The 15228-nt window shown below is 37.3% G+C and overlaps 1 protein-coding gene across 2 annotated transcripts in view; it reads left to right on the forward strand.

The window, feature by feature from the left end:
• Nucleotides 1-15228, forward strand: part of LOC127660890 (dynein axonemal assembly factor 9-like) — a 30160-nt gene that overhangs the window by 11773 nt on the left and 3159 nt on the right. The window contains exons 9-33 of one of the 2 annotated variants that reach the window (XM_052151357.1): nt 2317-2372; nt 2480-2615; nt 2736-2817; nt 2910-2946; nt 3035-3119; nt 4178-4254; nt 4389-4433; nt 4577-4622; nt 4712-4820; nt 4913-4983; nt 5160-5210; nt 5374-5464; nt 5540-5643; nt 6755-6901; nt 7010-7095; nt 7242-7343; nt 8571-8691; nt 8862-8950; nt 12826-12954; nt 13176-13301; nt 13505-13542; nt 14192-14327; nt 14425-14511; nt 14613-14719; nt 14857-14931. In XM_052151357.1, the coding sequence (XP_052007317.1) occupies nt 2317-2372; nt 2480-2615; nt 2736-2817; nt 2910-2946; nt 3035-3119; nt 4178-4254; nt 4389-4433; nt 4577-4622; nt 4712-4820; nt 4913-4983; nt 5160-5210; nt 5374-5464; nt 5540-5643; nt 6755-6901; nt 7010-7095; nt 7242-7343; nt 8571-8691; nt 8862-8950; nt 12826-12954; nt 13176-13301; nt 13505-13542; nt 14192-14327; nt 14425-14511; nt 14613-14719; nt 14857-14931 (2233 nt within the window). Of the gene's footprint in view, nt 1-2316; nt 2373-2479; nt 2616-2735; nt 2818-2909; nt 2947-3034; nt 3120-4177; nt 4255-4388; nt 4434-4576; nt 4623-4711; nt 4821-4912; nt 4984-5159; nt 5211-5373; nt 5644-6754; nt 6902-7009; nt 7096-7241; nt 7344-8570; nt 8692-8861; nt 8951-12825; nt 12955-13175; nt 13302-13504; nt 13543-14191; nt 14328-14424; nt 14512-14612; nt 14720-14856; nt 14932-15228 lie in introns of both variants that reach the window. The other variant, XM_052151356.1, reaches the window with a different exon arrangement.

Here is a 15228-nt window from a genome sequence, read left to right on the forward strand (position 1 = left end):
GCTGATTAGGGGCCGGATGTGCGGAATCACAACCCGGCCCCGCCCTCTGCCCTGACACAGATACATTCTCTTAAAGCAAGTCTAAATATCTTATATGTTGCTTCTCAATTAAATTTATCTGGTTTTAAGAATCTTTTGACAATTTAAAATGGAAAACAAGACATGCAGTGAATTTCTTTACTGAATTAAACTTAATAAAAATAATTTTTTCCCTTTAATTCAGTTAATGTCATTTAGAGGTATTTTTAAAACATTATTTTGTCCTCTTTACTGTTAGTAAGCATGTTTAATACAACCTTTTAAGTCAGGGCACAAGCTGAATAATCGGTTAAGATCTAATGATTAATTGTTGCAATAATCGCAGAATAGTTGAATAATTCTTCTAATAATCATTAGATTAATCGATTATTAAAATAATAATTAGTTGCAGCCCTAATTGAGGGGCTCATGGGGCATGTGCCAGCACGAGGTCCACCCCAGATTCATCCTGCTCGAACTCGCGTCCCCGCCGTGCCTTCTCATGTGACCCCTTCTGTGGGTATGACAGAAGAGGCAGGAGGGCAATTCACGAGCACAACATCTTGAGACTCAGCATTCGCGAATCACCCTCGTTCTGAGGGATGTTTCCGCCTCACATGCCCTCGCCTCTTCTGTGATACTATGGGGTAAGGGCAGTTCGTTTCCATGAGAGCTGACTCTGTGTGGGCATGGCCCAGACAGAGAATACAGCTCTCATGTTGATCTGATGGCAGGACGTGCCTCTCTCACAAGGAACACTTATGGAACGACATCTTTAAAAAGACGCAAACACGTAAGCGATATATATTTATACACACAATATACATTATACAATTGCTTTATAAGGATACGCAACACCTGCCGAAGTGCTGCGTGGAATCAGGATGCTGAAGCGGCCCGTTCACCAGTGAAGCGTCAACAATGCAGGGGATCGGAGAGTCTTCTCATTGTCTTGAAGATTCTGCCAGCTGTCTTGTGTAGTTGACGGCGAAGCAGTTGAGGGCTTTTTGACAAGAAATGAATCGCTGTCTTGAAGGAAGAAAATTCTGAGGAATGGTGTTTGTGCACATGCTTTTACAGTGGCCTAAAAGGCAAACACCATAGCCAATATTAGAATACTGGCATTATTGAGAGGTTTCAACTAGGTTGTGTGGAAGGATAACTCCCCGTATGCGTTAGCACATAATGTCATGTGTACTGAGTCGTAAGGGAACATTTTTTATCTCTGTGATGGACAGAGTTTTCACATTTCTGTCTATCATATGTTGTACAGCATTTGTTTTTTATGGGTTTTTTTCTCCCCAATTTGGAATACCCAATTCCCAATGCGCTCTAAGTCCTCATGGTGGCATAGTGACCCTTCTCAATCCAGGTGGCAGAGGATGAATCTCAGTTGCCTCTGAGTCTGAGACCATTAATCCTTGCATCTTATCATGTGGCTTGTTGAGCACATTACCGCGGAGACATAGCGCTTGTGGAGGCTTCACTCCATCCACCACGGAATCCACGGCCAACTCACCACATGCCACATGAGACATAGCAACCACGAGGACTGAGGTTACCCCATGTGACTCTACCCTCCCTAGCAACCGGGCCAATTTGGTACCTTAGGAGACCTGGCTGGAGTCACTCAGACCCTGGGATTCAAACTTGTGAACTCCAGGGGTGGTAGTCAGCATCTTTACTCGCTGAGTTACCCAGGCACCTGTTGGACAGCATTTGTAATAAGTATCCTTTTTTTTATCGGCAGATGAGATTTCAACTAATCTAGCCCCTGTGCCAGTCTTCTTTTTTATTTCTAAATCGCAAGCTACGAGGAATCAAAGAAATGTCCTCATCTGGCTTAATGTCTTATAATGATAAATACCATGAAAACGTATGCAATATATATGGAATTCACCAGGTCATAAATTTGTGTTGTATACGATTGCACCTGTACGATTTTCAGATATACTGTAACGTGCAAGGGCTCACAACCTCCCAAGTGTCAGAACTCAACCGTGTACACACAGCCTTATGTGTTAACAGCTCCCTCATGTGCCCATAACATGCCCTACATGTTAAACCAGTCAAATTAGCTACCTGTTGTTGCTTTAATTGACCTCTTGGTTCATTTTTAACCGATAATATTAGTCAAACAAATTGTTAATGCTAGTTAACCGGTCAACCGTCTGCATCCCTAGTTCAGATCTGTCTGATTGTAATATACAACTTGCCCATTATTCAGTTCTAATTTAAGAGACATTTAAAAGGATGTTGTGTTGGAGAGCAGTTATAGCCATTTTCTTTGTCTTCCAGCCTTTCAGAACATATTATTCGCATGGTCTCATTTCCAGCAATATCACAGACACAAGGTACTTCGATAACTTACACTAGTTCTTATTTTTCAGACTTCCTTCAGGAATTGTATTTCTCTTTGTCAGGCAGATGATGAATTTTATATTGTTTTGCTGAATCCCAGTAAAAGTAGGCAGCCGTTTGTCTTGTTTGGGAGTCACTCAGCTAAGGAGGATCTGGAGAATTACTGTTTCACCTTCCCCTCTGAAGGCCACCAGGTCCGCAACACTGGGCACGGTGGGGGTGTCACCAAACACATGGTGAGAGTCGCCACACAGTGGCATTATGACAGTTTACAACACTCAATTACATTTTTTATTTATGTCTATATGTTTCCAAAGATTTTATCTACAATTGTCTATTTGTTATCTCTCTCACAGCTGCTACAGTGTGTGGCCCCTAAAGGGCCACTGGCCTGTGCTCGAACTTATTTCTTTGGAAGCTCTCACGTCCCATACCTGGGTAAGTGTACCTCTGGAAAATGTCTTAAAATGGAATCTTCCAGAATTTCCCTGTGTTTTATTGTAAATGTATTGGTTTATCTAATATGACAGGAAATGACAACACCCAGCAGAAGAGCACTGAGCTCCAGTAAGCACTCTAATAATCCTTGGAAGTGTGGTTTTGATGAGACTGTATTGATTGGTTTGATTTTAAAGTTAGATGTGGTGTGTTACAGGCTCCTTTCACAAATCTACTCAGCTGCAGTTCAGTCTGTACTGGCAGGAATCAAATGTTTTTCCATCAACTCCAGTGCTAATAAGGTAAATTTCTAGGCTAACAATTTAACATCAGAGAGCAATATTTAAATGTGGGTGAACAATTACCATTTAAGAAATACAGTACTTAAACTGGACCACAGTTAATGTGAATTGAGTAATTTCTGTAGCACCAGCAGCACCAAACAGAATCGACCCTTCACTACGCTCCGCCCGCCTTGGTTACCATTGCTTGCTCTGACAAGCTTTGCAGAACTTCCCATATGAAATTAATGGAAAATTGTAGTGAACAGCACAGTTTTGGGGAAAATGTTCTAATTAAATTTTTACAAAAAAATAGTTATATTACACTGTGGAGACTTTGAATTAGAATTGAGGCAAAGAAATATCAGTCACTTGAAAAGAGAAAATTGTCACTTAATAGTGATCACACACCTGATAACATTAGAACAGAACTACTCATAATGTCCCATAATACACTCACTATGATGCTATAAAATTATTATAATTGTTTTACTATTGCCTTTGTTGACATGAATCAATACATTAAAGAATTAACGTTAAGTTATTAGCTTCAATTTACCTTTGAGCAAATGTAGGTGTCCTTGCTGATGTTATACATGTTCATTTGGGAATGAGGGCTACAATGTATTTGAAAAAAGGGACAAAAAACACTGCATTTATCCTCTCTATGTACCTAATTTCAATATTACAAGTGACCCAGCAACAAGGTTTTTTTAATTTCTATAAAATCTCACTTGAAACTACTCAAACACACATTACTCCCATAGACACACATTGAAAAAAGCAAATGCTTGTCAGAGAAATGGCGGGATGGCAACAGTTGCAAAGATAGGATTGGTAAGAAACGCTTTTAAGTTGGCTCAAACAATGATGTGTTTGGGGTGAGACTGCCTGTTTGTATGAGCAATGGAAGATGGGGGAGTGTTTGAAACTAGTTTTAAAACAGTCATTATTTTTGCAATTTTGTTTGGCCCCATTGGTTTTGCAGGAATTACACACTTCTCATATTACATGACCTTTGAAAGAATATTGGACATGTTATCTGTTTTTGAAAATAATTTTCATATTTTTTTTTTAAGGCAAAGGATGTAGCAGAGCAAACATTTCAGCTGGCCTTGGACAAATTTGGGTTGATTCAGTACAGGGGAGCTCTCAGGTAGGCAACGCACAAGGAAATGACACTCAATGGCTTCAAGACATAATTTATTAAGTGAATATATGTAGGTCTCGCTTTTATAAATATTTTCATCTTGTGTTGCGAATCAAGTCTCTACATTCTTTTTAATTCAGGTCCAAAGCAGTGTTTAGCATACAGGCTGTGAACAATGTTGGAATGTGAGTTCCTATAAACATACAAACACAGCTATTACTTCACAGTTTACACTGTGTTATGCATTTTATTTGTTCTGCTCTTTTGATCGATTGATTAATTTATGACAATATTGTCCATAAATGATAAACAATATCCCTACACACAGAATTATTCCACTCAGTGATGAGGACAGTCGCTTTCTGGTTAAAACCGTGAGTATAGATGTTATTTTCCAGCCTAGCTGCAGGTTATGATTGTACTACAACTTGTATTAAACGATTGAATCCTTTTTCCTCCACAGGCTTCCATGGTGGTATATGATATCCCAGAACTTCAGTGTGGAAGAAACCTGGGATCAGTAGTTTTCTCTGAGTCCTTTCTAGACTCCAGTGTTTTCATTCAGCAGAGAGGTAAGAATTTAATTTGTGGGAGTATTCAATTGGATATTCAGTACTGTTAAATACTGGGCATGTAAGATTGATAGGCATCTCTTGTCCTGCAGATGGCGCTCTTTCCTCAGACAGCTGTTTTACTGTGCTCACCTCCTCAGTTCCTCGCCATGTCTGCTGGCTGGTATAGTGCTCTCGCTGTCTCTCTCTCTCTCTCTCTCTCTCTCTACAAGCACACACTTACTTTACATTTCTGGTCAGCTACATGGGAAATTGTACTTGTGGTGTCTGTGGACATTTCAGAAGATATGTTTGATTTAATACAGAATTTTGTGATTCATTGACTTCTGTATGTAACAGGTGGATGAGGCTGATGTGCGAATGTCTGAACAGGCTCAAACTATGCTGAAGGTTACTTTTTTTAAGTTTCATCACAATACAATTGCATGTGGACTAACTGTAAGGTACCTGGTATAATACCTGCAATAATGTGTGTGTGTGTGTGTGTGTGTGTGTGTGTGTGTGTGTGTGTGTGTGTGTGTGTGTGTGTGTGTGTGTGTGTGTGTAATTATAGGAAGTGAATGGTACATGTTTAGGCATTCCACTGACAGTGAGAGACTCTGCCTATATGTTCACCAACAGCCTGCTGTCTACACCTGAGGAAGGTCAGATTTTACCTCTACAGGAAGGTCAATTGTGTATAGGCATTGTTGTTTTTCTAATGTTTTGTTGTCCTGTAGGGAAGCTGGTATTTTTCTCTGAGGGTATTCTGTTTGTACATCCACATCATGGCTCCATCACACTCTCTATGAGTCATATCAACACCATTAAACTCCATGACGGGGTAAGCAATGCTCTCATTCACACACATATACAATATATACTGTGGCCCCAAAAGGTGTTTGGACACTTTAGCCAAAAGTTCTCAAAACCTGTTCACAAGTAACTTCACATTTCTGAGACATTTTTGCAAATTCTTTTTAAAGGGATAGTTTACCCCAAAATTAAAATTCTCTCATCATTTACTCACCCTCATGCCATTCCAGATGTGAATGAGTTTGTTTCTTCAGCAGAACACAAATAAAATATTTTTAGAGCAATATTTCAGCTCTGTAGGTCCATATTGTGCAAGTGAATGGTGGCCAGAGCTTTGAAGGTCCAAAATGCACATAAAGGCAGCAAAACAATTATCCACGAGACTCCAGTGTTTAAATCTACATCATCAGAAATGAAATGATAGGTGTGGCTGAGAAACTTTCTAAATGTAAGTCCTTTTGTTACTCTAACTCTAAACTTTTACATCTGAAAGTCACATGTGGTGCCTGTTTATTTTCACTTTCACATCTGAAAGTGAAAATGGAGATTTAGAGTTCAAAATTACTAAAATATTGTTCTGTTTCTCACCCACACCTATAAAATTGCTTCTGAAGATATGGTGTTAACCACTGAAGTCTTTTGGATTGCTCTTATGTTTCCTTTATGTGATTTTTGGAGCTTCAAATATCTGGTCATCATTTACTTGCATTGTATGGACCTACAGAGATGAAATAGTCTTCAAAAAAACTTAATTTGTGTTAAGCAGAAGAAAAAAGTCATACATATCTGGGATGGAATGAGAGTGAGTAAATTATGAAAGAATTTTCATTTTTGGGTGAACTATTCTTTTTAACCTTCTTGATCCAATTTTTATTGGATACTATGAAATCCATTCCTAAGTGCACACGGTTGTCCTAGCAGAGTGGCCACAGGGGTAGTTCATCACATTAACCATGGAAATTTTCCACAAAGTGTGACAACCTAAAAGCGTCTATATACTTGTCATAACTTTGAACAGTAGGCTTATATCTATTTTTTATATTATTATTGTAATTTATTGCATAACAAACTTATTTGTGTTAAGTTTTTGTCATCAGTGATGGGTTTTCATTAGCTAAATGAATGTAATTTTTTCACAGGGCTCTTTGTCCGATATGTCAATGCTGTTTATAGAGTATCAGACCTCTCTGCTACCACATCTTCCATTCCCTTTGCACAGCAATGAGCACTCTCTGGCTATTGCGCTACTGCCCAGAACCAAGAGCTACCAAAGCTTCTATTCACAAGTACCTCATACATACATACACATACAATTATAACATCTAGGTTTTTGTGGATAGTTGTTTTATTCTGTTTAGTGTTTATTTGCAACTGACTTGTGATGTGATTTGCAGGTCCTGCCAGCTTGGCGTAAGTCAGACTCTGGGCTGAGAGTGCAACATGTTCTACAAGATCAGCTGAGCCCTGAGCACAAGAGCATGTGAGTTAACACTTCATTCTGCATTAGCTCAGCCAGCAGCATGGGAACTGGTTAGTTGAGGTCTTGTTCTGTACTTGAGCCCAGAGGTACTTTGTAGAAATCATGATTTAGCACATGGTAGTACCTGATGATCCCTTTCCTCTCAGGTACTTCAGGATGTTGAAGCTTCACGAGACACATGCTTCAGCAACAATTAGCCACAGAGCTGTTCTGAAGACTGCTTATCCACAGCTACCAGAGCAGGAAAGGTAACAGACATGTACATTAGGGGTGCAATGATCCATCAATCTGGATCGATGCATCGATCAAAACACCAACGATACGATGTCTCGATTCAACGCGTAAACATCGATGTGTATTTTTTTTTTAAGATGCTCTTTATTTTGAAATTCTCATGCCAGCCAGGTCCGTTCTCATTTTCATCAGGTGATGCAACAACCTTATGATATTCATCTTGCTTTATAAGTGCTAAATATGCTTGTTATGTGGCCACACGGATTTGTACGGAAGTTGCGCTGTGCTCTCTCTGTGACTGCACGTCAACAGGGATGTGAGCTCCGGTGACAGAATATTGCAGAGCCGATAACATGTGCGATTGGATATAGCTTATGCAACATATTTGAATTCTACATGAGAATTTTCTATTTTAAAGTGCTATGGAGCAATTCAAACAGCCACGATATTCCTTATTTTGTTGTGGAAGTCCCAATGTGGAAACTGGATTTGCATGTTTCAGAGAGCTTAATAAAATGTAAAAATTATATTTTGGTTGCATTTGTGGGATACAATTTTTTTACTGATTGTGATTCAAATTTAATTAAAATCGTATCGTGGTAGACTTTGAGGAATTGGCAAACATCGGAAAGCTGGGTAAGAGAATCAATATAAGATTGTATCATGATTAAACTGGTGATTTACACCCCTAATGTACACACATGCATTGTCCAATGTGTTTGACCTAACCAGCCTTGACATGCAACAAGACATTTTGTCGATCGATTGACTTATATCTTGGTCCCATCTAGTTGTTAAATCTTATTGGTACAAAATCCCACTTCATATACATATAGCTGTATATTAAACATTAAAATAGGGTTGTCACAGTATCAAACTTTCAGTAGTCAATACTTTTTATTTAAATTCTCAGTACCACATCAAATACTAGTAGATATTGAACAAACTCTATTTCTAAAATTGAATATTAGAGGGTCATGAAACCACCTGTTTTAGCATAGCTCAACTTTCACCACTATTTTGAAAAATGCTGAATAATGTGGGCGTGTTATGCAGCATAGTGAGGGGAAGGGGGGAGAGGACACGTCAACTGTCGTATCTCTGACAGTGAGTTTTATTTAGCTTAAATTGAGTTAACAGTATCAAAGTTTTCCATGAATGCACAAGGTACTTCAAAACTACACACAACAACTTGCACATATATACATGTTGATGTCTTTAAATGGTGGTCCTATTTTCAGGTTCCAACTGCATTTTGCAATCAGCAGTAGTGTGGGTGAAGAGTCTATCTGTAGCGACCACCTGTCTACTGTCTTTTCAGATATAGTGTCTGACAGCACCAAACCTGAATCCAAAAAAAAGGTGAAGTGCATGTGTACACGTAGAACACAATCAAACTCTATATTGCCTACAGCTCATGCTGTAAGATAAACAAAGCATATAACTGTGTGTGTGTGTGTGTGTGTGTGTGTGTGTGTGTGTGTGTGTGTGTGTGTGTGTGTGTGTGTGTGTGTGTGTGTGTGTGTGTGTAGGTGGTCCTCACGATCATTGCAGGTTTGCCGGGCAGTCATAAGGAGAGTCTGTGTGATTTCTTAATGGAAGTGAATCAGAAAAGTGCCAGGTGAGAGAGTAATCAAGACTTCATGAACTTTCATAACTATAAGGCTTTCTAACATTTAAGGTCAGATGTGGGAGATTATTTTATATTACCTTCTGACCATAAAGTGTTTCATTATGATGCTCGGAAGATCAAATTACAGTTATTTTGCACGTGTACAAATATCAACAGAGAAAATCATTTGTACCAAGTTTTACACACCTGTCTCTGCAAATAACTATTTTTTATAACAGGTTATTTTACTGTGTACCACTCCCCCAGTGCCACTATTTTCATGTAGCATCATACAGCCATGTTTTGTCAAAGTTGGGGTTGTAGATTTCTGCTTGTGTTTACAAGTTGGAATTTCTTTTAGACTTTTCCAAACACAACAATAGGTTGGAAATTTTCAAGTTGAATGAATCTCAGCATGGATTATGGGTCTGTTCCAAAACCTAGTGAGCTTCCTCCAGAGGCAACATTTTGAGACATCATAGGTGTGCTCCTGACACGAAGGCTGTTTTATCGTAGGTATCTTAATTATGCTGCCTCATAGTATAATTCGTTTTAGAAAAATGTTAAGGTAGCATCATATGTATCCTTCCCCAGATCCAGTAGGTCTGCAACGATAAAACATTGTCGACCGAAATTGTAATTGTTGAATAGTCATTTGATCTCATTAAAAGTAACATGAGAAACTCTAATGATGCGGGAGAGCAGCACTGCAGTTCGTGCCTGACTGAGGTGAGGAAGAAAACACAGTTCACAGTCCAGATGCACTCTAAACATTCCAAACAGCTACAGGTGATGTAGATCAGAAAGTATGAGGGAATTATAATGCAAAAATATAAAATAAGTAGATATAGAAGCACTCTTGTTGTAGAATAAGTGGAGCTAAAGCTGCCGCTCCACTGAAGCAAAACTTGCATGTCAAGTGTCTTTAATGGAAACGTTACCGTTTAATGCGTTATAGCTTTATTAAAGTTCAAATAATATGGAAGCAGATCATGTAAATAAATACAAACTCCGAAACTGACATTTCTCTGTGCGATCAGTGCCTCTTGTATGAGTTGCTGGAAGTGTCACAATCTAAGGGGGAGAGATTGAAACTGCATCAGGCTGATGCACATTCTGGCACAGGGATGCTCATTCCTCGAGCATGCATGCTTAATGCAGCTAGATTATAATGTGATGGCTCGTGACGTATTGAATCATAATATATGTCACTGTGCATTTTTTATCGTGAAGAAAATTGCCAATTTGCAGCTTTATTAATAAGCAAGAGTTAGTTTTTTTGTGAGTTAAATATGGATTGAAGAGAACAGAAAGGTGAGAGAAGGTAGACTTCGCCCCATTATACACTGCAACAATATACATATATGATTTGTTTTGGCTTGTTTTACAATAAAAATATCTAAAACTAATTTAAAACAATGTATATTTCTTTAGCAGCTATACTGCAGAAGAAAAAATTGTTATCTGAGAATGTTGAATATAATATTAAAAATACAAATATTTAAAAATATCAAAAAATCCTTTAAAAAAGATGCATTTACCTGAGAAGCAGCTTATAAGATATTTAGACTTGCTTTTAGATAATAGATCTTGATAAGTATATTTTATCTTTACTGCACTCAGAAGTATAACCAAGTGAAAAGAATACACTTGTATTTAAGATACATCCTCTAAAAGCAAGTCTAAATATCTTATATGTTGCTTCTCAAATAAATGTATATTGTTTTAAGGATTTTAAATGTAAGGAACGTTAAATGGAATGTTCAGTGTCATTTAGAGGTATTTTTAAAAGATGATTTGTCCTCTTTATTGTTAGTAAGCACATATAATGCAACCCTTTAAGTCAGGACACAAGCTGAATAGTCGGTTAAGGGGTAATGATTAATCATTGCAATAATCGCCAAATAGTCAAATAATTGTTCTAATAATCATTAGATTAATCTATTATCAAAATTATCATTAGTTGCAGCCCTAGATCCCAGAATGCACTGTGATGAGCTCGGTGGAAAAATTAATCCAAGATGCCGGAAAGTGAAATTTGGATTATTAATATACTTCTTATACATGTTGTACTGAATATATTTTTTTGGTATCTTAGAAAACAGACTATTTTACCCAAAATGTGTGTGTATTATGTGTATTTATGCTCATTAGAGTATTGCGTAGTTTCTATCGAATCGCCTCTATTGAAATCAGTTGCGAATCGAGTCTCGCATGCGCTATGCGTGACGAGCGCTATTTGAATGACGTGCTGAGCTGCTACCTATTTAGAGCATTCCAAATCGCTCTCTTATTTATGGAGGACAAAACCTGCAAAAATAATAAATAAATACATAAATAAATAAATGTAATAATAAGAAAATAAATAAAGGAATAAATGTCTTGATAAAAAAAAATTTAATTCGTTTTTAATTAAAGTTATTCCTGAATTTATTTTTGTAGGCTTTTTTCCCTTTATTTATTATTTTCTCTTTTTATTTTTATTCTTTAAAACTTTTTTATTCTTTCATTTGTTTTTGTTTTTTATTATTATTTATTTATGCATTCATTTATTTTTATATTTATTTATTCCCACCTGTATTTATTTCAATATTTAAATATTCCCACATGTATTTATTTTTATATTTATTGTTACATTTCTGTCTCTTGTATGATAATTATGTGGGCTGGTCCTGCTTACCATTGGTTTATGGTAGATTGAAGCGTGTGCTCGATTACGCTTGACTTGTTTTGATGTGACGTTAGGTCATCGCCATATCGTGTAAACTTTAGCTATTTGTGGGGGTAAAAACATAAGAGCTTAAGCCAATCCAAGATTTATTGGTTATACTACAATCACAAAATAAATGGGGAGCTGTTTCTTCAACAAAACTACAAAATGAGCAAGTTTCATAAATTATATGATTTAACCTTATTCTTTTCTTTTTTTCCTGTGTATATATCTTCATATTTTGATGTCCGCAAATCCATAATATTGTTTTCTGTTGTTATGATACAACCATGCTTCATTTCACTGATCGTTTATGTATGTATATATAAGTTCCACTATAAATAAATAAATAAATCTATAGATGACGCTTCACATACATCTACAGAGTTGCGCAACTTAGCGAATTAAATCAATAACCATGCATCATATGACTGTTTCATTTAGAGTAGAGGTGCTTATTGATGGTTTAGGAGAGCTGTATGCCGGTATGAATGTCGATGCACATCCTGGATTGTTAGACTCTCTGCAAAACGTTTCCCTGCATATTCTAAATCTGCGAGTCAGAGCATGCTAAAGTGGGATGTCCATCTTATTTGCTTCCGATAAGTACTATTGAGCTCTCAACCAGTGATGCACTGGAGTTACGTAAGGACCGCCTCCCTCATTTCCATGTTGCACACAGAAAAGTACAAATAAATACATGTATAAATAAATAAATATATATTGGAATATATAAATATGGAAATAAATATATGTGGGAATAATTAAATATAAAAAATAAATTAACATAAAAAAAATGTAAAACAATGCAAAATAAATGAATAAATAAAATAAATGTTAAAAGTAAATATTGAAAATAATAAACGAATAAAGTCATACAATAATACATTCAGGAATAAATTTAATTAAAAACTAATTATATTTGTTTTATCAAGACATTTATTCCATTAGTTATTTTTTATTATTTTATTTATTTATTATTTTGCAGGTTTGGGCCTCCATACTAATAAGGTATAATTTCAGTAAAGATGCTGCCATAAAAGACAGCTGCCTATTTTGGCAGGAGACAGCAAGACAGCTCACTAAGTTTAGGAACAGACCCAATTTTTCATTATTCACTATTCTCATATACTTAAGCACGGTTTATAAATACTGAGAACTGTTTGATTGACAGATGGGAGGTGTTTTGCCCTACTTTGGAGTGCACAGAGGAGTTCAGTGCACCACATCTGCAGAGGTTCCTGAGCAGCCTTGTGGCCAAACAGAGAGAGTACTCCTCCAGAGTTCTGCTGCTTATACCAGGGTAAGACATACATGAACATTGTGGCTGTGTCTCAGAACCTAGTGAGCTCGGCAGCATTTTTTGGCATCATAATAGGTTTGCTGCATTTTGGGGCATGATGCTCAAAAATTCTGTCTAGGTAGGTTCTGAGAGCTTGTACACTAAATACATCAATCACTACTTTGACAAACGAATAAATGAAGTTTATTTCTATGACATGCATTGAGTTTGTGAATTTGTAGGTACACTGATGTGATGGATGTAATCCAAGCTATCACGGCTCATCCAGACCCCCTAGTTCACAGCCGAATAACCGTTGGTGCCATCTCAGCCTGTGTCAACCCACTCATGTCCTTCATTAAACACAGGCAAGAAAGTATTTCTACATGCCATTTTTCACACCTTTTTTCTAGAAGAACACTTGTAACTCAGATGGTAAATGCTGCAATTATAATTATATGTAATTATGTGGCTGCAATATAATTACATAGTTACTAAAGTCTGTTAACACCCTGTAATTTCCATCTGTTTTGATGTCACATCTGAACCTCTCTTAAACTGCTCTTCACAGGCTTCTCTTCCCAAAACTATTGGAGCAGTGCAGTCATGGTGAGTTTCTGCCAACATGGTGACTTGGCACATTGGTTCAAAATCTGGGCTGGTAACCAAAGGGTTATGGCTGCGAACCCCCGAACAGGGTGATACATAAGTGACAGTTAACCGTTGCTTACACTAGGGAAGTTGCCCATGTAATATGCTACCAGTCAAAAGTTTGGACACACATGACTGAATATATTTAACTAAAATTTAGTTTGAAATGGATATGTTGCACCAGATACTAAAGGAAAAGAATCCATCATGTGCCGAGCATACATAACACTGTCATTACAGTTTAAAAAGCATCTCAGGTGGCACCTAATGAGTTGGTTGAGAGAAAACCCAGTGTGCAGAGCTGTTATCTTAGCAAAGGGTGGCTACTTTGAAGAAGCTAAAATATAAGATTGGATTTGAAGTTAAGATTTGTTTATCATATTGTGTGGTAATTCCCATACTTTCCCCCAAACTTCACATTCTATTTTTGATGATCTTATTATTAGTTGAAAAAATGTAAAACAGTAATAATAATGAATTTGTAGTCCAAGAAGTAGTGTCCAAACATTTGACTGGTAGTATAGGTACACAGCTAGTGGCATTGGAGTAAAGCATCAGCTAAATAATAACTTGTTACTTGTTAAGTAATACCATGTTTCTCTTTTAGGAATTGTCAGCAATGTTGTCTTCACGGGTTTGGCTACCGAGCAGAAGCACCCACTTCTTAAACACATGCAGCAGCTGGTCCGGTCAGCCAATCCCAGCACAGCATTTATCTTAGCAGAGAAAGGGGCTGTCAGAAGGTTTGCACATTAATGGTTACTAAGAAATTGTACTACAATGTTCATGCACACTCATACACCCTCTTGCAGTGTTACTTAAAATTTCTTTGTATTAAAGGACTGAAGATATGAGGCTCATCCTGAATGACAGCAGTTTCTCACAGTCTCATATGATCAATGCACGATACCTACTGTATCCTGGCTGGTAATATTCTCTCTCTCTCTCTCTCTCTCTCTCTCTCTCCCTCTCTCTCTCTCCTTCTGCGAATATGTGCGTATAATTAGGACTTCATTGTGTACTTTCAGGTGGGAAGGCAGGTTTGTGTCTGGAAGTGGCTTTTTGTCTATGTCTCAGCACTGTATTGAGTTCAGTCGTCCTTTGGAAAGAACATTATTTCTGCAGAACTTTAAAGGTACATGTATGTGTAAATATCATAATTCATAATACATATTCAAGAGGGTTTAATTAGAAAAGAGAATGCTGGCAATGTGCTAAAAATGGACTGAAAAAACACTTCACTTTCTGTGCTCTTTCTGATTCCTTTCTCAGCTCTGAAATCCTCTCTCAGACCCAGCCCTTTCACAGGAAACATCTATCACATAAGTGGGAAAGTGCTGTTTTCTGGTAGGGCAATATGTCTCCACAATCTCATGCTAGATCTGCCTTCATATGTTCTTAAAACTTAGTGAGATGCCTACTGCCTACATTGGCAGCTGCCATGTAAGGCAGCATCCTAATCATCATGGAACCTCATAAGTAACAGATTTGGAGCACCCTACTTTGGCAGCAACTCTCACAAATAGTGCTGTACACAGGTTACTTGATTCAAAATTCATTCCAGTAGAGATAGATGTTAGCACACTACTCTAAACAAAAGACATTTGGTAAAATAAAGCATTTTTAAATAGAATAATCTATTTT

The sequence above is a fragment of the Xyrauchen texanus genome, chromosome 20, assembly GCF_025860055.1.
Source record: "Xyrauchen texanus isolate HMW12.3.18 chromosome 20, RBS_HiC_50CHRs, whole genome shotgun sequence".
Lineage (NCBI taxonomy): Eukaryota > Metazoa > Chordata > Actinopteri > Cypriniformes > Catostomidae > Xyrauchen > Xyrauchen texanus.